The 25,815-nt window shown below is 43.2% G+C and overlaps 3 protein-coding genes across 4 annotated transcripts; 2 read left to right on the top strand and 1 right to left on the bottom strand.

Annotated features, from left to right (window-relative positions):
* Window positions 1-299: 299 nt before the first annotated feature.
* On the top strand, window positions 300-12,775 carry LOC108116025 (adenomatous polyposis coli homolog). Its single transcript, XM_017227712.2, is given in 5 exon segments — window positions 300-491; window positions 4,203-5,641; window positions 5,643-8,128; window positions 8,433-8,571; window positions 8,633-12,775. Coding segments are annotated over 4 exon segments (7,281 nt in total). The 5' UTR covers window positions 300-491; window positions 4,203-4,267; the 3' UTR covers window positions 11,915-12,775.
* Window positions 12,776-13,136: 361 nt separating this feature from the next.
* LOC108116030 (neural Wiskott-Aldrich syndrome protein) lies at window positions 13,137-20,695 on the top strand. 2 transcript variants are annotated; one of them, XM_017227717.2, is made up of 7 exons: window positions 13,137-13,341; window positions 14,367-14,534; window positions 18,053-18,280; window positions 18,356-18,982; window positions 19,065-19,226; window positions 19,283-19,471; window positions 19,528-20,695. In XM_017227717.2, the coding sequence occupies exons 2-7, from the start codon at window positions 14,418-14,420 to the stop codon at window positions 19,777-19,779; spliced, it is 1,575 nt and encodes a 524-aa protein (XP_017083206.2). In that variant the 5' UTR covers window positions 13,137-13,341; window positions 14,367-14,417; the 3' UTR covers window positions 19,780-20,695. The 2 variants fall into 2 exon arrangements, with proteins under 2 accessions (XP_017083206.2, XP_017083208.2); XM_017227719.2 differs by lacking the exons at window positions 13,137-13,341; window positions 14,367-14,534 and adding an exon at window positions 17,877-17,949.
* A 62-nt stretch (window positions 20,696-20,757) lies between these two features.
* Window positions 20,758-25,072, bottom strand: LOC108116029. Its single transcript, XM_017227716.2, has 4 exons — window positions 24,773-25,072; window positions 24,575-24,721; window positions 24,295-24,506; window positions 20,758-24,232 (listed from the first exon to the last, which is right to left on the bottom strand). Exons 1-4 carry the CDS (start codon window positions 24,950-24,952, stop codon window positions 21,013-21,015), a joined length of 3,759 nt encoding a protein of 1,252 aa, XP_017083205.2. The 5' UTR covers window positions 24,953-25,072; the 3' UTR covers window positions 20,758-21,012.
* Window positions 25,073-25,815: the final 743 nt, after the last annotated feature.

Genomic DNA, 25,815 nt, shown 5'->3' with positions numbered 1-25,815 from the left:
AATTTCATTTAAATAACTTCTGTTGAAAATAACAGTTAGATATCAGTCTAACACTGAAATGGTCCTTCAAATTTGAATCAACAAATAATTTGCGTTCTCTTATGATATAAATATTTTATTTGAAATTAAATTATTTGGACATTAGCCAATACTTGATCCTGAACTAGCGTTGCCAACTATTTTACTTTTAAAAGCTAATCCCCAAACATCGATAGCAATCGATAGTTTAGAAGAATATTTAATTAGGAAAATACAGTCACCATACGATGGTATTTTCGAATGTTCGTATAACGGTAGCACTGGTCGCCGCGGTTGGTCGCAATTTACTTTGTTGATAAGCGGACTTTCGGGCGCGTTTCGTATTTGTTTTGTCGCGAAATGAACTAAGAACTCAAATAGTCGCAATATCTTTTTGCAAACAAAGTGATAAAGCGTGAAATGTGTCATCTGGTGGGCGAAGAAGCTGCCGAGAAACTGTTTTTTTAGTCAAGGTACGGCAATTGGAGAATCTTCGTATGTGTGGGAGTATAGTCGCTGCCTCTTCCAATTGGAATTGTTCTTTTTTGGATTGACAATAAAACGCAGAATGTTTACTAAATAAATATGTTTACCATAAATAGTATTCATTTGTGTATAAATTAGATCTAAATGATATTCCTGTGTAGTTTCTTAGTAGTTTCCTGTTTTCCTGCTGATTCCTTTTACAGGAAAAATCAATAAAAGTCCCAATCAGATTGCGACTGCGCCCGAGTGTAGGTGTGCTGTGTATGTGCGTGTGTACGTGCGTGAGTGCTCCTTTATCAGTTGAAAAACGCACTCTGTGTTTTTGTTATTTTTGTTTTCCAACAGCTGCAAGTGATTGTGGCACGCCTAATTGATAACTATTTTCGACCACTTCCATTTCTATTTCACCGCCGCATAATTAATCACCGCATTAAGGAAAATACAATAATATCTGCACGCTCGATTGTTTTACATGCCAACGACTACGAACGTTACAAAAACACAACAAAACAGAAAACAACACAATTCCACACTGCATGCGCTCGTATTTAGTTTCCCTTTTACTTTTCTACAATTTACATAATCATCATCTCGCCGCGGCAAAGACATAAAAGCAACAAAACAGCAAATACAACAACAGTGGCGTTCATTAAAGCAACTCATAAATGCACACACAAAAATCATAAGTGTGTACGAATTCAGTAGTTTGACTGTAGTTTTATTATTTAATATTTTCGCGCATATTTCCCTGTTTGTCTGTTTAATGGCTTTCGGTTCCATCATCATCATTGTCGGTTTTTCCTTCCCCCTGTAAATCTTCAATTCTTCTTCCTTTGATAATTCTGCCGCGAATATTTGGTATGCAAAATGTGTGCCAAACTGAAAAAAGCTGAATACTGCACGGTGGGTGGAAATAGGCAATTGTGCAGCAAAATCATTGATAAACTGTTGGGGCTCCAATTACAGTGCTCAATTGGGTATTTCTACGATGCTAAAAATGTTATTTTCGAAAAAATATAGGGGAGGGTGTGCGAAAACAACCCCTCAAACGAAAAAACTGATGTGCAAAATAAGTTAAAAGGAAAACAAAATTCGTATACATTCTTTATAAGGAAACTATGATTAGCTTGATCTATCAAAATACAAATTAATTTAGATCTTTAGTCCGACAAATTCGATAAACACGAAAACAAAAAAGTAGCTGCTTAATTTATATGCGACTTCCAAAAATGGAGTTGTTTACATTTTGATTTGATTATTCAAATTTTTCACCAGCTTTAAGTTCATTTATTTAATTTCCGTTTTGACTGGTTTTTCGCAAAAAGTTGTCATCAAATTGTTTCTATACATATTACATTTTTCTAATAAATATATTAATATTTAAGATGCCCAAATAAGACCCATTTTCTTAAAATTAAACTAAAAGTTTGTATGCGTCAAAAAATAAATCATAAAAACTTGCGATTAAATTGCCTTTATCACTAGAAACTCAAAACAAAACAAATTGGGTGACTAAAATTTAGCAGTAATATTTACTGATTCACTTTCTATCAATTATTGTATGACATTTGAATTATTTTTTTAAAGCGTGGGATACTTTTAAAACTCGTCTGCTGTGAAACCAATTTAATTTCCAAATACTGTTGGGTTGAACTGTTTAGTTTTGAATTGTCTCCATTGTGCGCAGGCTGATGGCTGATTCCCTTATGTGTTTTGTTGGCCGGTTAATGACACGAGGAGTCGCCTCCGCCTCTGGGGGACTGTGGAGCTCTTTGGCTAGACAAGTGACGCATATTCTCGCATTCTTTGTGGTACTTGCCAGCACATGCATATATAGTAGTATCTATATGTCTAATTCGCGGATCGTTGATTCATCGAATGGCTTGCTCGTCTTCCGAATTCTTCAGTCTGAGAGAACACAGATATCGTTGAGGCAATGTAAGACTCGTGCTAAATGTTAATCAGTGGAACCCAACGGCCTTATCAAGGGACTGATAGTAGTGTGGTCATAAATATTTTAGGTTAAGGCCTAGGCAAACAATCGATCCGCGATGATGAATGATTGACCAGTGTTCGCCGGCCCGGCATTCCATTCGAGTGGATTCGGTGGATGCATTTCCGCTGTTACACAAGCGTTTTGCATTTCACAGCCACTCAAATTGCGGTTACCACTTTTCGTTCGCTTGTTGTTTCTCTCCTTATGTTGGTCGCAATTAAAATTTGATTAATTTGCCAATTGGAGCTTGAACAAGTTGACTTGTGCGGAGCGAGAACTGGTACACGACCCGGGTCATTCCCAATCCACTTCAAATCTTTGAATTGGATTGTGTGCACAGAGAAAAACATAAAAGTTAATGGGTTTCTTATTAAAAGTACAAGAAGGTTGATGTCAAGGAACAGAATGATACCGACCAGTATTGAAAGGTCTAACATCTTATGTTGGTAATATAACTTAAATATGCTGACTTAGTTAATGACCAATTTAATCGCATTTTCTCCCAGTGTTTCATACATATTTATGTACATCTGTCTGTCCATGCTCAATTTTACGCTACAATAACAACTTAAAAGAAGTGCAGCACCAAATTGCATTTGCACATAATTCAACGGTAGCTCAAATGAGAAATATGTCTTGTACTCGGAGTACAGTGTGTGTAGCAACAACAACAATAACAACGGCAATAGCAATATAATATATCTGCTGAAAACGCATCTGTATCTTTTTTTCATGCACTGGAAATTCCGCAAAGACGACGCCGTGTGCCGCTAACTTTCTAAAAGATGCAGCGCCAGCTAATCATGATAATGATTTAGCTGCTTATTTGCTATTGTTGTTGCCACCACCTGAAAGTTGGCCCGATGATTAAGTTACAGAGCGATAAAGCAGACAATCAAGAGAACCTACCTTAATAGACGAATTCTGTTCGGGCAACTAGAAAACATTATGCATCTGCTTAGAAAGTAGATCTTAACAATGAACAGGGGACAGCTAATTAAAAAGTTGGAAGTATCTTAAATCACCTGTTCATTACTTGGTTATATTACATTCTCAACCAATATATTAGTAATTCAGAAACGTGAAGCCCAAGATCATTCCTTAAAAGTTTCTAAAATGACTTCACCTTCTCTGCTATCTGGATAGCATTTATCGTAGAAGGAGCTTATTATATCATGAAGTTGGCTAGTTACCATCGATCATAAACCGAGTCATATGCTCGTGATGAGTTAAGAGTAGGCACTAAACTGACGGCCGTCATGGAAGATCCATTAGTTAAACTAAGTTAACATTGGAATATCCTGGACAGGTGCTTAAATTATTTAATTAAAAATATACCTAAGATATGTTATATCTAATATATATTGCTAACTTTTTACTTGTAATACCTTTTTTTTTATTATTTTGTTGTAATGCTTTTGGAAGAAGTTTGAACTAATCTCCGCCTTATCCGGTTGCATTTCTGAGCGCTGCCCACACCTGATGCATGATCTATACATACATATACATATATATCCATGCAGCTAGGCGATTCGTCTCTATTTCAGTTTTGCTCGGCGGATTATTACAGGCATTGGCGGCCAGAGTGGTGGTGCGTCTATAATTAGCCCACGCCCTGGTCCGGCACTAAATTTATAGCAATTTATAAAGTCTCAATTGCGCCTCCTCTCACTTTGTTTTCCGTGTCTCCTTCCCTTTGCAGGCCATGGAGCATTGACTTGAGCCACTGAACATCCCGAATCCCCAATCCCCGAGCCCTGCCTGGTCATGTTGGAACCCACGCTAACGCCGGATTTGGAGGAGGGCATTGCCGGGCTCAGCTTAGACGATGTGGATGTGGACTCGGTGCCAGAGCGCAAGCCTCACTTTCTCGACTACGATGCAGTGCCCCCGCCGGACTACGAAGATGGCTTTGGAGCAAGTTCCGGGGAGCAGCTGAAGATGGACAAGAAGTACGAGCGCGATGGCGAAGTCAGCGACTATGAGTTGGCCGCCAGTGGCTATACGAAGAAGGAGTTCACCCAGGACGACAATACGCTTCACTTCACCCAGAGCGGAGCAGGACTGGGATCAGGAGCAGTAGGCAAGAAGTCGACGGCCAAACATTTCCTAGACGAAAATCCCATTCCGCCAGACTATATGTTGGCACAGGAGCTAAGGGAGATGAGGGAACATCGCAGTCTGGACAGGAACTTTGAGCGACAGTCGGCTCAGCAACAGCAACTGGATGAACTGCCCCCCAGAAATGGAGGTGGATCTCCAGCCAGCGCAGGTCGTCCGTCCCGAAGCAAGGAGCCTTCTTATACGCTCTCCCGGTTTCTAGATGGGGACTCGCCAGCTCCAGCTCCAAGATTGCCCAAGGGAGCCGCCTGGACCACGAGCTTTGATGAGCGGTATACCTCTTCGGCAGTGGAAGCCACTTTGGGTTCGAAGGTTGAGTGTGTTTACTCACTTCTCTCCATGTTGGGATCAAATGATCCCCTTGAAATGGCCAAGAAATTCTTGGAACTCTCGGGAAATGCTCAGAGCTGTGCCACCCTAAGACGCTCCGGCTGTATGCCACTCCTGGTGCAGATGATGCACGCACCTGACAACGATCAGGAGGTAAGGAAATGTGCTGGCCAGGCCCTTCATAATGTGGTGCATAGTCATCCGGACGAGAAGTCCGGCCGTCGGGAGGCCAAAGTTTTGCGCCTTCTTGACCAGATTGTCGACTACTGCTCCTTCCTGAAGACTCTGCTTCAAAGCGGCGGAGAGGCCATTGCCGATGACTCCGATCGCCATCCGCTGGCCGCAATCTCCTCGCTGATGAAAGTCAGCTTCGATGAAGAGCACCGTCATGCAATGTGCGAGCTAGGAGCGCTGCATGCGATCCCAAACCTGGTGCATCTGGATCATGCCGTCCATGGCCCAAAGCCGGAGGATCAGTGCTGCAATTCTTTGCGGAGATATGCCTTGATGGCTCTTACAAATTTAACCTTCGGAGATGAAAACAACAAAGCTCTGCTCTGTGGACAAAAGCAATTCATGGAGGCCCTGGTGGCCCAACTGGACTCAGCTCCGGACGACCTGCTTCAGGTGACGGCTAGCGTTCTGCGTAATCTTTCCTGGCGGGCAGATAGCAACATGAAGGCGGTGCTGAAATGAGATTGGAACGGTGACTGCTCTGGCCCTGGCGGCCATGCGGAATAGAAGTGAAAATACTCTGAAGGCCATACTCTCGGCCCTATGGAATCTCTCGGCGCATTGTAGTACCAATAAGGCCGAGTTCTGCGCTGTGGATGGAGCATTGGCATTCCTTGTTGGCATGCTGAGTTACGAGGGTCCCAGCAAAACCCTAAAGATCATCGAGAATGCGGGAGGCATCCTGCGTAATGTGTCCAGCCACATTGCTGTGTGTGAACCTTATCGGCAGATCCTGCGGCAGCATAATTGTCTGGCTATTTTGCTGCAGCAACTGAAATCAGAAAGCCTGACGGTGGTTAGCAACTCCTGTGGAACTCTATGGAATCTATCAGCCCGCTCTCCTGAGGATCAAAAGTTCCTGTGGGACAATGGAGCGGTGCCGATGTTGCGTTCGTTAATCCACTCTAAGCACGCCATGATCTCAGAGGGCAGTTCTTCGGCTTTGAAAAACCTATTGAACTTTCGACCTGCTGTCCAAAATCATAATCAGCTAGATCCCATTGCCCGTTCCATGGGTCTAAAGGCCTTGCCAACTTTGGAGGCTCGTAAGGCCAAGGCACTGCAGCAGGAACTGGGTGAGCGTCACACGGCCGAGACGTGCGACAATCTGGACACGGGCGGCAAGTTGTCCAAGGAACGGGCTTCGAGTTCATCCAGACGACATCCTCCTGTGCCACGTTTAACCCGCTCGGCAATGCTAACGAAGAGTGAAAGCAGAGACTCAGTTTATTCGGCCAAATCCGATTGCGCTTACGATCATTTAATTCGCTCAGCTTCGGCTTCCGATGCCCATCGTAAAGTGAAGCCCAAAATGGCGGACTTTGATATGGAAATGGAACAGGATACGGAGGCAACAGAAGAGCAACCCATTGACTATTCGGTGAAGTACAGCGAGAATGCCACCAAAACCTCGACATATCAGGAAACGGATCTGGATCAGCCCACGGACTTTAGCTTGCGCTATGCGGAAAACCAAATTGAATCGGACCTGGACATATCAGGATCGGCAGGGCCGCAGAAAAGTACAATTACGGCTCCTGCTGAAACAGTTCCAGTTAAATCCGAGGGCCAAGAGATCTTGCTGATCCTAGACGACAGTGTTAAATGCTATCAGACCGAAGATACCCCTTATGTTATATCCAATGCTGCTTCCGTGACAGATTTACGAGTCAGTGCTAAAACGGAAGCGGATGTGAAACCAGAAGCTAGAGAAGTGGCTTCCAAGGAAGAAGCTCCCAAAAAGTTGCCCAAATTGTCGCAATGTGGATCCGGCTCGTATACTCCAGAGAAACCAATCAATTATTGTGAGGAAGGAACGCCGGGTTACTTTAGTCGGTACGATTCCTTGAGTAGCTTGGATGAGTCTGGTAAGGCTAACCAAGCAACAGTGGGAACTGATGCAGAAATCAAACCTAAATCAGAGAAACTTGAGGATCAAGAATCCCAGCCTGCAGAACAAGTCCTTGTCAAACCTACTACCCAGGCAAACTCGGCGTTGGAAACCCCTTTAATGTTCTCCCGGCGCAGCTCCATGGATTCCTTAGTTCACGATCCGGATGTTGATGTGGCTAATTGCGATGATAAGAGCTCGGTGGTTAGTGACTTTAGTCGTCTGGCCAGTGGGGTGATATCCCCTTCCGAGATTCCGGATTCGCCAACCCAAAGTATGCCACAATCGCCAAGACGCAATAGTATGGCTGGATTGACGCAGAATGTGGACTCCCCATTGCCTGCAATCCCGGCCAGCTTGCAACCATTACGCAGCGTCTTCGAAGACGATCTAAGCAGCTTCAACGTTGAACATACACCTGCTCAGTTCTCTACGGCCACCAGTTTGAGTAACCTGAGCATAGTGGATGATGAAAAGGCCCCAGCGAGTGTGGCCGAAGAAGACAACGAAGATGAGCTTCTTCTAGCCAACTGCATCAACATGGGCATGCAGCGAAAGCCTACAGAGGTTGTGAAGACAACAGTTGTGAACACGGAACTTGACGTGGCTGAAGAGACTATTCGCAGCTACTGCACTGAGGATACGCCGGCATTGCTCTCCAAGGTGGCCAGTAATACTAATCTTTCAGCAATCTCCATGAGTTCCAATGAGCCCAAGGAGGGAACATCTGGTCAGGCACAGATCTACACACATCAGCTATCTGACGACGTATCCTCAAACGCTTCAGACTGCGGTGGAGCAGCTGGTAACCTGCTGCAGCAGTGCATCCGCGATGGGATGAAGAAACCACAAAACGAAGTCACTTCAGATCCCATAGCTATGCTTCGACGAGGAGGAAACCAGTTGCCTGGTTACCTGCCCTCCGCTGATGAGATGAACAAGTTCTTAGTAGAGGACAGTCCATGCAACTTTTCCGTGGTCTCTGGCCTGTCAAACCTCACCGTGGGTTCCAGTTTAGTTGGGCCAGCCGTGCAACTCAAGGAAACCGTGTCGTGAGTAGTGATCCTAGAGAGAAACAAAAATTTGAACCAGACAATTATTAAGCAAACTTAAAATTATATTTAAAAAGTTTTGTTTTTGGGTCTAAATGAAGATCTAGTAGGCTTTCATTAAACGATATTAGATTTTGATACCAGTGTCCACATTGATATAATCAAGTAGCCTATATAATAAATTATTAATCGTCTGCTTTTAAATCAATTAGAATGTTTTGCTTTAACATTAAAGGATGGTTCAAGTTAAAAAGATATCCGAAATTATTAAATACATTCGTTTATTACTTATATTTTTATACAGATCCACTGTGGATTCGAAAACCGGAACGGATATAAAACCCGCTAGACAGGAGCAAGACCGAAGACCGCCGCATTGGCAAGATGATTCGTTGAGTTCTCTATCCATAGACTCGGAGGATGATACCAATTTACTGAGTCAGGTAATCATTAAATTTAATCGAAAACTAAAAAATTCTTAAATGATTTCTTAAATTTTTCTAGGCTATTGCCGCTGGCTGCAATAGACCGAAATCGAATCTTGGCTTCAGCTCGAACGGCAAGCGCTCCAGCTCGCTGAGCTCCTCGCAGCCGATAGCCATCAATGCGGCCACATCGGCCAGCTCCCTGAATTCGGCGATGACAGTCCGCAAGAACCAACCACAGGAATCCTATAGTTCTGTGGATTCTAGCGATTCCAACGACAACCAGTCCAAGTCGCTCTTCGAGCTGTGTATCCTCAAGGGCATGTACAAATCCAAAGAACCCGGGGCTAGGGCTCAGCAATTACAGGAACAGCCTATTGTTGGATCATCGTCCGCCCAGTCAAATCCCAATCTCAAGCAGTTTGATTCGCTGCCGGTGCAGCTGTCATCTGGTGGACAGCCCAAAAGGCAGCGTCACCATCATCACCATCATCATCACAGAGAGCGAGAACGAGAGCGCAAGGACGAAAAGCTGCTACAAGAGTGCATCAACACGGGCATCTCAAAAAAGATCAACACAGTGCCAAAAAACGTCCTGGCTACGTCTGCGGCTGCATTGGAACCGTGTCACCCAATGGCAGCTACTATATCAGCAAGTGCCCACAGCACAGCAGCTCCAGACGTAGAGCAGAAAGCACACGCCACCAGCAATCCGCATCAGCAGCTGTCCCCGCACCCGAACAGCCTCGTCCTCCCGAATCCTACCGACGTCATCGCCACCGTCACAGACACAGCAAGAAGTCAAGCAGCTCTAGATCAGGAGAGCGAGATCGGGAATCAGAACGGTCTAGAGATCGGTACTGGGTCTAAGGATTTGGACCAGGAAGATCGCTCCAGCGATGAGTCGAATCAATCCTTCATCATGGAGACCGTGGTCAGGTTGGACAGCGCTCTCAACGAAACTTGCATTTCTGGTGCAAGTGAGAAGCACAAGGATCCTGACCTTATGCTCAAGTCCGTGGAAAGACTTACCATGGAGTTTGTCACTTCTGCGGAACAGTTACGCAGCAGCAGTAACAATCACAGTAGCAGCAACAGCCACAATCAAAGCTGCAGCAACAGTCACAAGAACAACAGCAGTAACAACACCTGGAACGAACACACTTGTCCCAATGATGTGAGCTTTCCCAGCGTGAGTCAAACGGCTCCGGTTCTGGCTTCTTTAAGTTTAGATGAAGACGCCACAGAAGCAAGGTCCTTACATGAATTTGTAGAAATTACGCCCACAAATGAACAGCAGCCGGCATCTCTGGAAGGCGAAACAGATACCTTGATCAATGGACAAGCTGACAGCCATTCAGGATCATCTGGAGGACTCAACTTCCAGTTGGGTGGGCAAGTCCAGAATGCAGGTGTCCGTTTGGAGCCCCAAAGGCTACTGTTCAATGGAACCAGTGCCTCCATGATGACCAACTCAACAATGATTGCTTTCGAAGCACGAGCTTTGGCGGAAAACCTTCTCCAGCCCGCTGCTAGCGATGAAGACAACACTGAGATGACCTTTAGTATGAACAGTTTGGATTTGGACAACGTTCGTCCTCCGTCGGGAATGGAATCACTCAATAGCTGCTACCAGGAGCACTCCCAGCCGAGTTCCCTTCGCCAACAATTGCCCAGCAAGAGCCCCAGATTTGCACGGAAAATATTCCCTGCCAATTTAGTAGCTAGACGAGCCCTGGGCCATTTGGCAGGGAGTGCGGAGAGCGTTAACTCCAGCTGCAATCTGCTGGACAACATCAAACCTCCCTCATTAATGGACGAACTTCTGGACTCCATGATCAGTGTGGACAGCATCCAGTCAGAGGTCGCCGATGGCGATCAGGATTGCAGCATGGCCACCACTATCTCGGTGTCCAATTACGAGACGGCTGCATGTGATGATCAGACCATGACTGTTCTTCAGAGTTGCTTTGACGAAGATGAAGATGCCACGATGAATGACTACAGCTCGGCAGAATCAACGCCTAAACAAGGATCCACTCCATCACCGAATCGTCGTTCTCTTACCCCAAAACAAAAGAGACGTCTCATCAAGGATCGCTACAAGACCTACACCATTGCCACCAGTTGCGAGTTGGAAGCACTGGAGGCCAATGAAACCCTGCAGATAGAGATTGTGGAGACGGACGTTCCTGTGGCCACACCTTCGCCTCGTGCGAACGGCAGGAGAAGGGGTAGCGCTGAGCGGTACAAGACTCAGTTGATTGAATGTCCTCGAGCTTTAATTCAGCCCCAGTCGGATGATTGTCCCAGCGAACAGCTCTCCTCCATTCGAGCAATGATGCAGCAGTTTACTTATATTACAAACATAAACATTGGACAAAGCCAGGAGACTTCCGAAAATGCTGATTCTACTGGAGAAGCGGAGGAATCCCCGGAGTGCGATCAAAACTCGGAGACGGAGTCGTGCGATGGTCAGGAACCAGCACAATTGCCTCCTCCGCCGCCAATGGTGGAACTTAAATCCCCTACCGTGAAGCCCGCAACTTTGGAGCCTGCCACGGCCGTAAAACTAGTGCGAGGACGCAAGAAGCCGGCCTATGTATCACCCTACAGCATGCAAAGTCAACGAAGTAACAACAATACCGCTTCAGCCAAAAAGAAGACCCTTTCTCCCACGATTGCCAAACGCAGTGTGGTGCCCGCCGGAGCTGGAGCACGGCTACCAGCCAAAAAGAAGCCTACGCCGCCACCAGAACCCGCTCCCGCTCGGTTGGAACGTCAGGGAACCTTTGTCAAGGACGAGCCCACGAACTCGAATGTTCAAGTTCCCGTGGTGGAAACAAAGCCAGCACAAACCAGTCCCGGTCATCGAGCCTCAAAGTTGCCGACAAAGAAAACCACAACTGGTGATTCACCATCGAAAGCTGGATCTCCCAAGAGAGTTCCCTTGGCTCCAGTGCGCCGGATGACGCCACAAAGAGCCAACACAAGTCTGCGATTGGCAGGAGCGAAATCCCCAGCTGCCACACGTGTGGTTTCCGCCCGGGTGTCATCGACAACGCCTCCATCTCGCAGTAATTCCAACCTGAATGGAAGCAGTGCAGCCGCAGCAGCGGCGGCAAAGATCAATCAGGCCCAAAGCCGAATTGCCAATATATGGAAGAGAGTGGACGAGGCCAAAACCAAGAAATCGTCATCCAACCTGAAGTCGCAGAAAACGAAATCTTCCAATACGCTCAACGGAAATGGAACCAAACCGACGCTCTTGCGTAGCTCGACCTTCGACAATACCCCAAATCCCGCACCAGCAGGAGGAGGAGTCAAGTCCAAGTTGCCAGTGGTGGGAGCTCGCAAATAGAGGAACCCAACATAATCACAAATTAGCCAAGTTAAAGCGACTTTGAAAGTGGAGACTGGATTTAGGAACAGGACTGTATTTGTCACGCATTTTTTAGAACGGAACACGCACAGGTCCACATCCACAAGCAGAGCTAGAGTCAGAGTTAAAATCAAAGAGTTTTTAGGATAGGAGGCAATATTATACAAGTACTATGTAATCAATATACTACTCTCCTTTTACTTTATACATATGTGTAGTCCCTATAACTTTGTAAGCAACCAGTCTAGCATAGTGTTAGCGCAAAACTTCTAGTAACTTCAACTAATCCAAATCACAGTCAGAGAAGGAGCTCCTATCCGAGCTCCCGATCGTGTGTAGCCAAATGTATTGCATATATACACTAGATCAGGCCTTTCACCGTGTACAACTCTCTTATATATACAAAATGTATACTGGCATATATATAGTTGCTATATATTCGATTTGACACATTTATATTGTCCCATTTGGGTTGATAAGGAAAGGTTTACCAAGTCCAATATGTATTCTGATTTTACTTTTACACTTAGTTAGAGAGCGTTGCCCATGGCAGGGCAATTACTTAAATCAATAATAATTTTGTTCATTTTATAGGTTTAATATGCCCTCTGGCTTCCTTATGCAAACACCAAATATCTGAAGAGAGAAGAAAATCACCTTTTGTAGTCACTGCTTTTTAAGTATTCTTTTATATAATTTAGCTACTTAAGGGTAAACGTTATAGAAAACAGCCTTTGTATTAAGCCGATTATTTGCGACTTAGTTTTTACCGATCCATGGCGATTAACAATTTTTAATATTAATAAATCGAAATATGCTTTTTGTCAGCAAAAAATAAAATCAAAAGTGGAATTAATTCTAGTTTTTCTAATCAAATACAAAATAATCTCATATTTATCAAACGATTTAAATTTAAAAAAAACGGAAAACGTAAGACAAATTCATTACGTTCTTTGTTACGTTACTGCTTAAAATACCGCGAGCACTACAAAAGGCGGTGTGACCAAACCATTTAAAAGGGTTTTTCACAAAGTTTTTTTTAAACATAGATACAGTTTTCTATGAATAATGCTTAAAAACTATATTAAAGTGAACTTATTATTTCAGTTAGTAACTCTTTTTCGGCAAATTTGATATAAAAGCAAGAAATAATAGTTGTAAATAAATCGATTTAACACACCATCGATGTATCGATACCACATCGTTGTTGTGGGCGTGCAAATGAATTGAGTGCCAAATAAACAAACTAGCAGTACGTCCGCGAACAGGAATAGGCGAATCTTCCTCGAGAAAACACACGTTTTAAACATCATGCAGTCAATGACGCGGACGCGCGTACAGTAAAGCCTCCCGATTGAGAACCCGGAGACAGCAAGGCCAAAAGCCAAAGGCGCAGAGATTTTGTGGTGTGTTGTGTGTGGGAAAAAAGAAAAGAGTGAAGAAGTGCACGAAAATAAACGCAAAAAATCAATGGGTGACCCCCCAGCAAAACAGCTCATATGAGAAGTCCCAACCCCGAGAGACCTTGAGACCCCACTTCAGAACCTACTTTTATCATCATCGGCGTCTATTTACATTCTTACCCCACCTGGCGAAACGGACAGGTGTTGTCACAACTCTTCGGTTTGCCAGCGGAGTGCCAAACGCCAAATGTTGAATAACCCAGACCAGTGTGCATGTATCATAGATACATGCGCAAACCTAATCAGTGGTTTTCGCCAAAGATAAGGGCTCTTTTTGGAGAGTTTGCCTCGCTTCTGCGTTGGCTTTTGCCCACATTCAAACGCAGCTGGCTGAGTGTTTCTGTTTCTGGTGCTGCTGCTGCTGTTTCTGATTTCTGACTCGGAAACCGTGACTCAACCCGTACGATCCGCTCGCAGCCCCACCATAACCACCTATATCGTCATAGCTAACGCAGGTCTCTCGCTCGCGCTGTTGTCCGCAATTCGGGTTAAAAAACCATTCAAAACCTTAAAAACATTAAAACAATACTACCTTCTCGATTCAAAACCTTAAAAACAATAATACACATCGATACGGAATACAGTTGCTGACCTTTTTACAATACAGTCTAACTTCCATAACTTAAACTGTATTGTAGATTGAAGTTATTTATTGCCAATACACTGTAAAAAAAATATAAGAGCTTTCAATCTTCGCAACTGTACAAAATCTACATAAATGCTCCATAACTAGTTTTTTTTACTGCTAAATAAATCTAAATAATCTGTATTAACTCTAGTTGTATTTTCCCAAAACTTCTGTTCTACTTATTGAGGTTGGACTGTAATTCCGAGTGCCTTTATTATTATCATCTTTTTTGTTTCGGGGTCCCCAGTGTATTGTGTTATTAAATTAATACATTTAGCTTTGTTCATTTGCGTTTTGCTTTCGCCATAAATTTAAATGCGTGTTGTGTCGTATTGTGCAGGGAAACCAACCCAGATCCAGCTCCAGACCCAGATCCATCGACTCCGGCCAAATGAGCAGCGGAATGAGGTCGCAGGACGGTCCGCGGGCGAAGGTCAATGCCGCCAGCTCGCTGCTCACCCAGGAGGAAAATGATGCCGTCTTTAAGCTGCTGGGCAAGAAGTGTCAGGTGAGTAGTGATGATGCATAATAACCGAACGGGGTGATTAATAATTAGGCAATGACACGAACTGTAATTTCTCCTTCGCCGTCGAATAAGATGAGCTTGATGAAGCACTTCCTGCGGCTCAAGTATCGCCCATCATGTGCGAATATTATTCCATGTTTCGCAGAAGCTCTGTAACCCTATATCATGGGTCGGTCGGCAGCTGTTGCTGCTGGCTGGCTTGTTTACCCAATTTCACTTGCACACTGCTTAACATAATCTAATGGTTTCTTTGCCCATTAAGAGATTGGAGCGGAAGCTATTGTTGGTAGAAACTTTCAAAATTCTGGGAAAAAGACAAATCTATACAAGTTAACCCTCATTTAGTTTTTCTAATTGAACATCTTTATATAAATATTTATAAGCATGGACTTGCTTTAATTTCTATGTTTTGTAAATGCAATTCTGGTTACAATTACTAAGTCAATACTGATAGTTCACAAAAATAATTGTCATATTGCAATAAATTTATGAATCATTATTACACAGCTGTTTTATACGAGTTGTAGATAAAAAAGAATTGATTATTTTTACAAAAAACCATAAACATCATGAATAATAAGTGTAATAAGTCTATCTTTTTTTTTCATTACATAGAGTCATTCTTGTAAAGAAAAGAAAATGCTTTACCCATTCTCTCAAATTTTGAGTACATTGAAAACACTACTTTGGGCCTGACAGTGTATCTAGAACCATTTGTTTGACTTTATTAGTATTACTAATATTTACCTAGCTTTTCTTAGTGCCCCTATCAGCAAACGGCTTGAGCCGGCATTGATAGGTCACAAACGCAGTTGTTTGCATTTCTTGATTAGTTTTTATTATTTCTGTACTATATTTTCCACATTATATTGGTGCAAAATGAAAGAGAAACCAGACCTGTTGAGCCCGCCTCATTGGGTCGCGATAAGTCGTTTGGTATTTGTGGCCAACTATAGGCGAACCTTATCTTATCAATCCATCCGCCCGATGCGAATCACCGGCCAATGCCAAGTGCGATAAGAATGCCCTGAAATTGGAGTGGAAACTTGGAATGTGACCATTTAACGGCGGCCGTTATGCGGATAATTATGGTGTGCACAACATAAGAAAAACGCTTATTTCGATTCGCAATTCACGCTTTGCTAATTCGCAACTTTCCATTGACAAAACATTTCCAAATGCATTTGAACCCTGCCAAAGTAGTGCAGCCAATCGCTGGTTGAGGTAGTTAGCCTTTCTATATCCACGCAGAAACATCATAATTAAAAACTTGATAAAATTCCTACAAATATCCATAAATTATATCATTAATCCCAAACATTTTTCTATGCTCTTCGTTATGACTTAAAGAAAAAGATTAACTGATATTTTTCAAGACCAAGCCTTTACAAAACTGTATAAAATCCAATCAATCATTATAGTATATCTTGTTTTCTGTGTATCGAATACTCCCTGCCTTTGTAGTGGATGACATAGTGTCACATTCATCGTGTGATAACAACCAAAGCTACAGCTTAGTAAACCCGATGTTGTTATTGTGGTTTGCCAGTCGTTTGTCGCAACATTTGCTCGCATTTATTTGTATACACTTATTTAACGCATTTTTCTGCACATTGCCAGCTCCAGAGCCGGACTTTCTAATTGATGTTTATGTTTGGCTATTGTCAGATTTAATCCATTGCTTTTGCAGTTGGTAGGGCTGGTTAAGTTGCTGGCTGAATAATTAGTTGATTTTTTGATTACTTTCCAAAGAATTTTATAAGCAACGGAAGTGACAGAAGTGTTAAGCTGACTCATTATATATTTATTTATACATTTGATATATTTAAAGAAAAAAGCCAAAAATAGCAGAGGCATTCTTTAAATACATTGCGAATTAAATGAGAGCTATTGATAGCTTGGTAAATGTTTATTATGTGACATAATAAAGTGACCACAGGGCGTATGAGCATTTTTACCGCTTGGCCCATATGGGTTGATTTTTTACCGCTAAGACCCCGCCCCTTTAGGCCACTTTTTTTTTATTGTTGTTGGCCAAACGTTCGGTGGCAATGACCACTTTTTGTTGCCGCTGGTTTTCCATCGATTTTAATGCTTTTCAAAAGAAACAGCAGCTTGTACGTAGAAGGCAAGACATCATTTTACAATGCTACTTATGTCCACACAAACTCGCCGAGTAAAAAGCCAAAGCTAAGCATCAATAAAAATTCAAATGTGTTCACAATTTCGCACTTGCCAGAGATACAAGTTGTGTGTTGTTGTGCTCTGCGAATGTGTGTGGGCTGGAAAGCATCCACATCCACATGAAAACCATTGGCTCGTCAATGTCTCTTTCTCTTTTATTTAAGCCAAAGGTCAGCTACAAATGTTTGCTGCATGGCCAATGCCCATCCATCCATCCATCTCTAATGTCCATTAATTGATAATGTTGGATTACTGTTCAGAAGTCCAGCTGCAGTGTTTCAATTACTAGCACGTAACATTTTTGGATCATCGCCCATGGGCGGCAAGTTGAATCAATTAGCTACGATTCGGGCTGGGGGTCATTCTTCGGCCTCGGGCAAATGCCAAATGTTAGGGCCACAAATCACACACACACATTAGTCAGACTTAAAAAGCGCAAGTTACTTTCTGTGTCCTTGATGAGAAATTTTGCACGATGTTTTTTAATAATATAAGGATAGTTGCCTTGACTTTTCTGGCGGTAAAATCTATTGTATATTATAATTTTGGCATCTATTCTGATGCGGCAATTCAGTGGCATCCTGCACTTCTTGTTTTGTCGCCACCGTTTCCTGTGTCTGGGTCATAAACGATGTCTTCCATCACACATAGGCACACAGAAAACAATTTTTGTTAAGTTTACGATTTTTTTTACAACATAACTTTAAGTTTTACAGTCTTATTCATTTGGCACGTAACATTATTAATACTTTTATCCGATTTATTTAATACCGTGAAATTGCTTTAGAGAAATTTTTTTTTAATGTTTCTTTTTTAATTAAATGACTTAGTATTGGGTTCCTGCACCTATCTTTTTTTCCCTGTGGGATTTATGGGTTTCCGTTGCATTTAAACAGAATACGCACCGATCCGCGAAAAGGTCTCCACTAGACTAATGCTCATAGACTAGACTTATGTCCTCCATCAACCGTAGCTACGTGCTATCCATGCCAAGCGGAGGAATCGGCCATCCAACTCCCAATTGCAGTTGCTGCAAGAGTTGGCCAGGCTAATCGGTATTCAAAAGAGTCGACACTCACTTGGGGCCATCGACTCGATGGCCAGAAACTAGCGAAACTGAAAGTCAGATGAGTTTTTCAGCTCGAACGCGACAGTTCATTGAGTTCGTGGTCGTCGGATTGATAGTTGCATTCAAATGAGGCGCAAACTGAAGGTGTTGGAAGGCTTTTGTTCGGCCATATTAGATAATCGCTCCGGGCCTTTCTATCGATGATCGTATTTTTGTGTAACGCAATCTCTACTTGCTCCACTTTCAGACACTGAACACCGCCGTGGTGCAGATCTACAAGACGGAGGGCAGTGCCCATGCCCACTGGAAGAAGCGGCACACCGGAGTCGTCTGCTTCGTTAAGGATAGCGCCATCCGCTCATATTTCATGCGCGCTTACTGTCTGATCAAGAACGAACTGATCTGGGAGCACGAGATTTACGATGGAATGGAGGTGGTCAAATCGCGTCCATTTCTTCTCACTTTCGAGGGAAGCGTAAGTATAATTTATAATCATATGTCAATTTGAACATTTAAAGAAACCAATCCTATTACTGATTTATATTTTTAGGATGGTCATGTAGGACTAAACTTTGTCTCCGAGGAGGAGTGCGACTCGTTTTTCCGCATCGTGGACGCCACTATTGAGACTCGCAACCGCAAGCGACAGGAAAAACGCAATCGGCAGAAGAGCCAGCAGGCACCCAATGCTCCATTGCCCCAGGTGAACCGGGAGCCGGTGAGGCCACCGCCTATGCAGAGCGGTATGTCTGCCACGGACGGCGTTCAGATGCGGAACAATAAGATCAATTCGGTTACATTAACGCCGGCGCCAGCGCTTTCAAAGAAACTAATACCCAGCGGCTTTGGGCTGGGAAGCCAGGCGAAGGACAAAAAGCGCAAGGTGACAAAGGCGGACATCAGCCAACCGACCAACTTCGTGCACCTCACCCACGTAGGATGGGATGAGAAAACAGGCTTCGATCTTACGGGAAACGAAAATGACGAGGTGCTAAACGAGATCTTCGTCAAAGCAGGTGTCTCCCAAATTGAGCTCAATGATCGAGAAACTCGCGATTTTATCTACGACTTCATACAAACCAACAATGTTCTGGCTTCGGTGAAGCAGAATAGTGTGGAATCCCCAACGGAAACGGCGACTCCCATGCCGCCTCCGGTACCAACCCGTCATCCTTCTGTAAGTTTTTCTTAGTTATGTGAATATTAAATTCTACGACAGATTAAAACTTTCATACCTTTTATCTGATCTTCAACTTCAGAATGGGAACCAAAGAACTGCACCTCCGCCGCCGGCAAGACAACCACCGCCCCCCGTGCCCTCCACTCTGCCGGGCGCATCGCGAGCTCCTCCACCACCTAGCAGACCACCACCCATTAGCAACGCACCACCACCACCGCCAGTCAGCGCTCCCGTTGTAGCGGTAAGTCATCTTTTCCCGGTTAAAATGAACAAGTAATAATTGTTTTCTTATTACAGCCACCACCTCCACCACCGCCGCCACCAGCAGCGGTGCCGCCACCACCGCCCCCGCCCATGCCAGTGGGAGAGATCCCCGTCATCACGACCACGCACGCACCTAATCAAGCAGCCCGGCCAGCAGCCCCAGCGGCTCCAGATCCACGCAATGCACTAATGGACGCCATTCGCAAGGGAACTCAGTTAAAGGTAAGTAAACGTGAAAATTATTTTTAATTAAATATAAATGTTATTCGATGAAATAGAAAGTGGACACGGCTGCTCTCAGCACTGGAAGTGGCGATTCTCGCAGCGATTTAATGAAGGACATTCGCCAGGGAACCGTTTTGAAACCGGCCAAGGAGCGAGAGCTAGGCAGTCAGAGGAACAGCGACAATGGAGGCGGTACCGATGCATTGGCTGATGCATTACGTCGGGCACTGGCGGCACGTGGAAATGCCATTCACTCGGACGAGGACGAGACCGAATCGTCGGACAACGAGGGCGAGTGGGATTAAGGGAGCTAAAGATGACATGATGCGATAGGGGCAGGCAGACACTATTCCAAATATAAGCAATAATTTAATTTGTGCTTTGGCATTTTGGTTTATCGTTAGATAAATCCCTGTAAATACTGTTAGTGAATTTTCATACCTCTTTAATTTAATTGTACGAGTTTAACAAACGCAAAAAGTACTAAAGGATAACCATAAATTGAGAAATTTTATCAGAATTTGCCCGCTTTCGTTGGTTCCAGAATCATATTTGCATATCCATAATTGCTGCTCAATGAAATATGAACTATACACATGCGTGTTACTTCAATTCAATTATACATATATATATATATATGGGTGAATATTACAGACCCCGTTTAGACTACTGTGCCAAAAAATTTGAGAACACCAAAATGGAAAACGAGTTTGTGAAGAAATTAGAAATTCACCTTAACTGCGAACTGAACAACTGTAAACTGAGCGATAGAAATTTATTATAGTGAATATATTTTATAAATCTATAACAAAGGAATGGATCAAAAGAAAAATAAACTGTGACTACACTTATTAAAGCCACAGTTGATAATTATTAAATTACAATATTTAAACTAATAGATTTGCCCGCAATTAACCATATACTAAATTTACAAGTTTGCTCAGTAATAATTCACTACTTGTTGAAATAATATTTAACTAATGATATAAATGTGGCTAATCCAATCAAATAGGCGATGTATTCAATTCATTTTGACCATAAGGCTTCCTTGGGCACTGATGGGCCCGTTAAAGCTGTCTACTACATCCAGTTACACCCAATCGATTAATGACCTAGTAACTCATAAGTATTTTCTTTTTAGTTTGAATGCATTTAATGCAAACTTGTAGTCATTTTTCTTCTGTGTGTTTGTATTTAAATAAAGATTACGTATATGTGTTTTTTCGTGACGTTTTGAAACTACTAAACCCAATAAGCTTGTTAGAGCGAGAAATCTATGTGGATCAGATTTTGTGCGATTTATGTATTTAAATACATAATACTTACATATACTAATATATAAGCCATTAATTTATGTAATAAAGTGTATATCTAACTTAAAACTAATGCTATCCGAAAAAGTTTATTCGCAACTCATGGTAAAAATTATTCGCTCGGGCTATAGCACCGACTATATCCAATTTCCAAAGCATGATTGACCAATCCATACTTATTTACAATTTTTAACTGAATTGGGGGAAACCATGCCATTGGGTATCCTATGGATTTTCGTTTTCCTGAGCCCCGAGCGCATCATCTTGCAATTCACGCTCAATGTTGGCATTGTTATTGTTCTCGGCTATTTCGTTGATATTGGAGTCATCGTTGTGCTGGCAACGAGGCTGACGTTGCTCCGCCTGATCAAGATTCAACTGCTGCTCGTTAATGCTGTTCTCAGTCTCCTCAATTGGGCGTGTTGATGGCCCAGGTGCGATTACCTCCAGTACAGCTGGCTGTTCCTCGTGAATAAGTAGCTGCCTATCTTCTAGTGAAGTCTGCTGCTGCTCCGAGAGCTCATGGTTAAGCACATTCTGCTGCTCCTCCTCACACGTGTAATTACATTCGATATTAACAGTGTTGAGGGAAACTGTTGCAAGAGAATCAGAATTTCCTGCTGCTGATTTCTCCAAAAACTCCGATGGTTCGTTGGGCGGGGGTGAACGGTTTTCCGGTATAGAAATTCCTAGGTTAACCGGACCAGAATTTTCACTCGGAAGGGATTCACTTTCTTCAACGGTGACTGCAGGGTTACCAATAGCAGACAGTGTATGATTAGCAGTATATTGTTCCTCAACTCTGGGACCTATCTGTTCTTCAATACTAGGGCTACCGTTCGCTATTAAGTGATTTTCAATATCAAGGTTAGACCCTAGTTCAGTCATGGATTGCAGTTCAGTTTCAAGGTTAGAGCCAACAAGATCGTTTTCAAGGGTCATAGTTAACAAATTTCTTTCTTCTGAACTACAAGCTACATCCATTGCAGGTCGGGTCTCCATAGCAGCACTCGGAAGATTTTCAGCTGAGTCTAATTGCATATCTATTGCATCTGGCACAGGAGTTATGAGAATTGGGCAAGGATCAGCATTTAATTTTAACGCAAGATTGGAGGTTGATTCTAGAGAAGATTGAATGTCATTTGCAGATTGCATATCATTTTCCTCTGCCTGGGATGGACCCTCATTTGATTGGCTAATGCTTGGATCTAATGAGCATTTAATATCGCTGGGAACAGACGGTTGATTAGCACACTTAGAGCTGGTATCAGCTGCGGCCGGTGTCGATACGGCTTGACTGCAGATGTTGGTTATGACCAAACTAAATGGTTTCTCGACACCAAGTACTTCCGGAGGAGTGTCTTCCGCATGTAAAGCCGTTGATATCTGAGTATCCTTTTTCTCGGATTCCACTTGTAACCTGTGTAGTGCTTCCTGCGCACTGTTTTGAGGTTCTAGTGGTGGCAGATCAATTTCGCGATATATGCGCTCTCCCTCATCCTCCTCCACGGCTTCTTCGGCCTCGTCTGCGGATGAAACACCGTCCTCATTGCCATCATCATCTCCCTTGGTCTCATTACTTTTTTCCAATCCATTACACAGCAGTGCATCTGGCTCGGTAATATCTAAGTCTTTTTCCTGCTTCACGGTTACATTGCTTAGATCTAAACTGCCTATATAGGCATTTTCCTCGTCCATCTTGATATTGTGATTAATCTCTTCTTCTGGCGATTCATCCCCATAGCCACGATTTAGCGGCTCCGGTTTGATGCAAGCATTCGGCATAATGTTAACAGCCGACTCGCCACTCACAACGGCTACGATCTGTGGCAGTGGAGGATGCTTCGGTGGCGTTTGGGTCTTGCATTGAGCACCACCAGTACTTTTGCGAGCTGTAGACCTTCCAGAAATAGCCTTAGATGCGGAGTATTCATGCGGCAGATCCGTCCATCGAGGTTCATCGGGAGTGGCTTCTTCTGCTCTCTCCAAAGGCATTGCCTCTTCTGCCATAACCACACCACTGGCAACATGTGAGATCTGCATCAAGCGATCAAGCTCCATGCGATTTGGCTTAACATCTTCCTGATGCTCTGCATCATCTTCCTCGTGCTGATCGTTGTAGCTGCTCTCCATCTGGATCATGGGAATTGTTGTCATTACTGTTACCTCAGGTGTATAATCAATAGGTTCTTGTTTAATGTTAAACGCAGGGTGTTCCTCAGATTTTGTTCCACAGGGTTCTGCCCCCGCCGACGCTTCCCATTCTCGTTCCTTGTGCTTTTTTTTCTTTTTCTTTTTAGTGCTCCTGCCAGTTGCCTGCCCTGATTCATCCAAATCGTCTATAAGCGAGGAGTTAAGCTTGCCATGGTTCTTAGTGATTTTCAATTTAAGTTTCAGTGGCTCCTGCTTCACCTCCATTTGCTTTTCATAGGCATTGTCCGCAGGTTCCTGTTTGACCGAAACACTAGGCACATCGTCAGCAGCTGCTGTTGTTTCCTCTTCTTCTTCTTCACTGTCATCGTTAGCTGCCTGGAAATCGTCTCCATAGCCATGTGGTTCATCGTCGTGTTCACTCTCCCCCTGCTCTAGAGATGGCCCCGTGTCATTGATGTGCATCTCAGGCTCATGTTTAATGCTGACCAGGGTGTTTATCGTGTTTTTCAACAACTGGTCAACTCTCTTCAAGTACTTCTTAGCAGAGACACGATCGCTATTTTTGCTTTTGGTGGCACCCAATCGGCTGACTCCGGCCGAAGCCCGTAGCAGGGGTGATGACAGGCGCTCCAAGACAACTACTGGCTGCATTCCCTCGTCTATGACGAAGTCTGGCGGCACAGCGGTGGCCGGAGGAAGGCCAAGCAATTCCTCCTCTACCTCATTCTTAATGCACATCTGGGCCTCATTGGTCACTTCCTCGGGCAAGATGTGCTTTGAGTGATTGAGGTAAATCTTTGAGCAGGTGGGAGCGTGTCGCATGTAAGCCGCATCTGTGTTTAATTGGCGACTGCAGCCGCCGCACTTGCGTTTGCGGATGGCACAGCGGTGAGTATTGTAGAAATAGTTTGTGATGAACGTCTTCTTGCACAACGGGCACTCACGATCAAGGACAAGCAGCTGGACAGGAGTGGGCGGCGTGTGCTCGCGCAAGTGCCTCGTAAAAGCGTAGGCATTTGCCACACTGGTCTCACAGAGAGGACACTTGTAAGGCGTTTTCGAGAGCTTATGCCACAGCTGGTGAGCGCGTATGTCGCTCTGGTTATGGTGCGTCTGGTTACACGCATTACACGTGTAGCGCGGTATCGAGGGCACATGCACCAAGCTCTTATGCTCGTCGGCCAGCTCCTTGCTGATGAACTTCTCGCCGCAAACGCTGCAAATGGACTTCCGGCCGCCTTTTTTTGATTGCTGCTTTATGCTGCTCTCCGGTTCGGAGGGCTCCTCTTTGCTGGATTTATGAAAGGAAGAGCATTAGCTAAAGGTGATAAATAAAACTTTGTTTTTGGTTACATTTCAGGTTCTGTTTTGGGCACTATAGGTGGAGTCTGTGATGGCTGAAGTTTCTGTTTCTTATGCCAACCAAATGGCTCCTTTTTGACCTGAGGTTTGACACTAAGGTTACTTCTTGACCATGCGTCGTCACCTTTTCGTTTTCTTCCTCGTTTGGCAGCTGCCCCAGAAAGCTGTGATTCCTTCTTAACTATGGGCTTCAGATCGATAATCTTTGGGGAGAGAATTAAATAGTAATATATGTACTTATTTTCTGGACAGTCCTTTTAATATATCTCACCCTAGTGGGCTCTATTTGCTTTAGTCCCAGCAGATTACGAGTCTGTTTATTGGTTGCATAGCACATCTCCCGGAACTCATAAAAATCATTGATTTTATCCACGCACTGGCTGCACATTGTCTGCGGCATTTTGTCGTCCACGAACACCTGTAAAGGGCGTTGGTTTAGCTGGATATATTTAACTCGTATAATACGCACCATAAAGCCCACCAGCTCGTAGATCTTCTGCGACATGCAGGGCTCGTCCAGGTCAATGGTGGCGCCTTCATTTGGTAGCAGTATAGGCACTTTTCCTGGATTATCGATGCCGCACAAGCGACAGATTTTACAGAGATTCGCCTTCAGGGCAGCATCGATCTTGAAAGCAAACCGATCCATCTTGCCAGCTCTTAAGACGGTATCTCAAAAGGCCTTTACCAACGAGGAATTAGCATGGTTATTTTTTTTATCACAAGTTGAACTCGCATTTTGTTTAATGCTGTTGTTGTTGTTTTAATGTTTCAGTGTGACCGCGGAACAGTAACATTTCGAGGTACGAAAATATACCTTAAATACTCATTTTATTTATGTACGCAGAGAATTGATAATTTGTAAGAATATAAAATGGGACAGCATCTTGTTTTCATGAATAATATATCTAAAATAATATGTTAAGGAAATATATTTGTTAAGGCTGATATTCAGACTTATTATTATAGTAAGAAAGATAGTAAGTAATTACTATACCGTTATACAAGATTATTTGATAAATACCACAAAATATACCAAAAATAAAAAAAATATATATAAATAAAAATTGAAGTGAATTTAGAAAAATTGTTGAATCGATAGTATCGATGCTATTTTAATATAATATTAATAATTTTAATATTAATTTTTGGAATTTAAGTTTTGTATTTAACCATTTAAAAAATCTTTTTGATTAACGCTTTTCTAGTCAGTATTGACCCTAATTATTTATTTAAACAAATTATTTTAAGTAATATGTCAACTGCCGATAGATAATATCTAAATCGAAAGTCTCTGAAATCTATTTTACTGTCAGTGGGCTTAAGAAGAGATTTGACAACCTTTTTAATAATTATATATCTCTTTCATCAGGTTACAGGTAAATTGAAGATTGTTAAATTCAGTATTGTCTTTTAAAAGTTGTTCTACCTTCATTATTACAGAAAATAATAACAAAGAAAACGAATTCTATTTTTAACTTAAAGGGATTAGACAAGTTTCTGAGAGTGTGG

The sequence above is a fragment of the Drosophila eugracilis genome, unplaced genomic scaffold (genome assembly GCF_018153835.1).
Source record: "Drosophila eugracilis isolate 14026-0451.02 unplaced genomic scaffold, ASM1815383v1 contig_2159, whole genome shotgun sequence".
In the NCBI taxonomy this organism is placed as follows: Eukaryota; Metazoa; Arthropoda; class Insecta; order Diptera; family Drosophilidae; genus Drosophila; species Drosophila eugracilis.
This window is presented reverse-complemented; position numbering and strand designations above follow the sequence as displayed.

What these genes read in the sequence shown, in the direction of transcription:
- LOC108116030 (XM_017227717.2), top strand. Translation starts at nt 14,418, where the DNA reads ATGAGCAGCGGAATGAGGTCGCAGGACGGTCCGCGGGCGAAGGTCAAT. An exon ending in TACCAACCCGTCATCCTTCT is followed by an intron (nt 18,983 to 19,064) that starts GTAAGTTTTTCT and finishes CTTCAACTTCAG; the next exon opens with AATGGGAACCAAAGAACTGC. An exon ending in GCAAGGGAACTCAGTTAAAG is followed by an intron (nt 19,472 to 19,527) that starts GTAAGTAAACGT and finishes TCGATGAAATAG; the next exon opens with AAAGTGGACACGGCTGCTCT.
- LOC108116029 (XM_017227716.2), bottom strand. Translation starts at nt 24,952, where the DNA reads ATGGATCGGTTTGCTTTCAAGATCGATGCTGCCCTGAAGGCGAATCTC. An exon ending in AGCAAATAGAGCCCACTAGG is followed by an intron (nt 24,507 to 24,574) that starts GTGAGATATATT and finishes CTCTCCCCAAAG; the next exon opens with ATTATCGATCTGAAGCCCAT. An exon ending in CCCAAAACAGAACCTGAAAT is followed by an intron (nt 24,233 to 24,294) that starts GTAACCAAAAAC and finishes TCATAAATCCAG; the next exon opens with CAAAGAGGAGCCCTCCGAAC.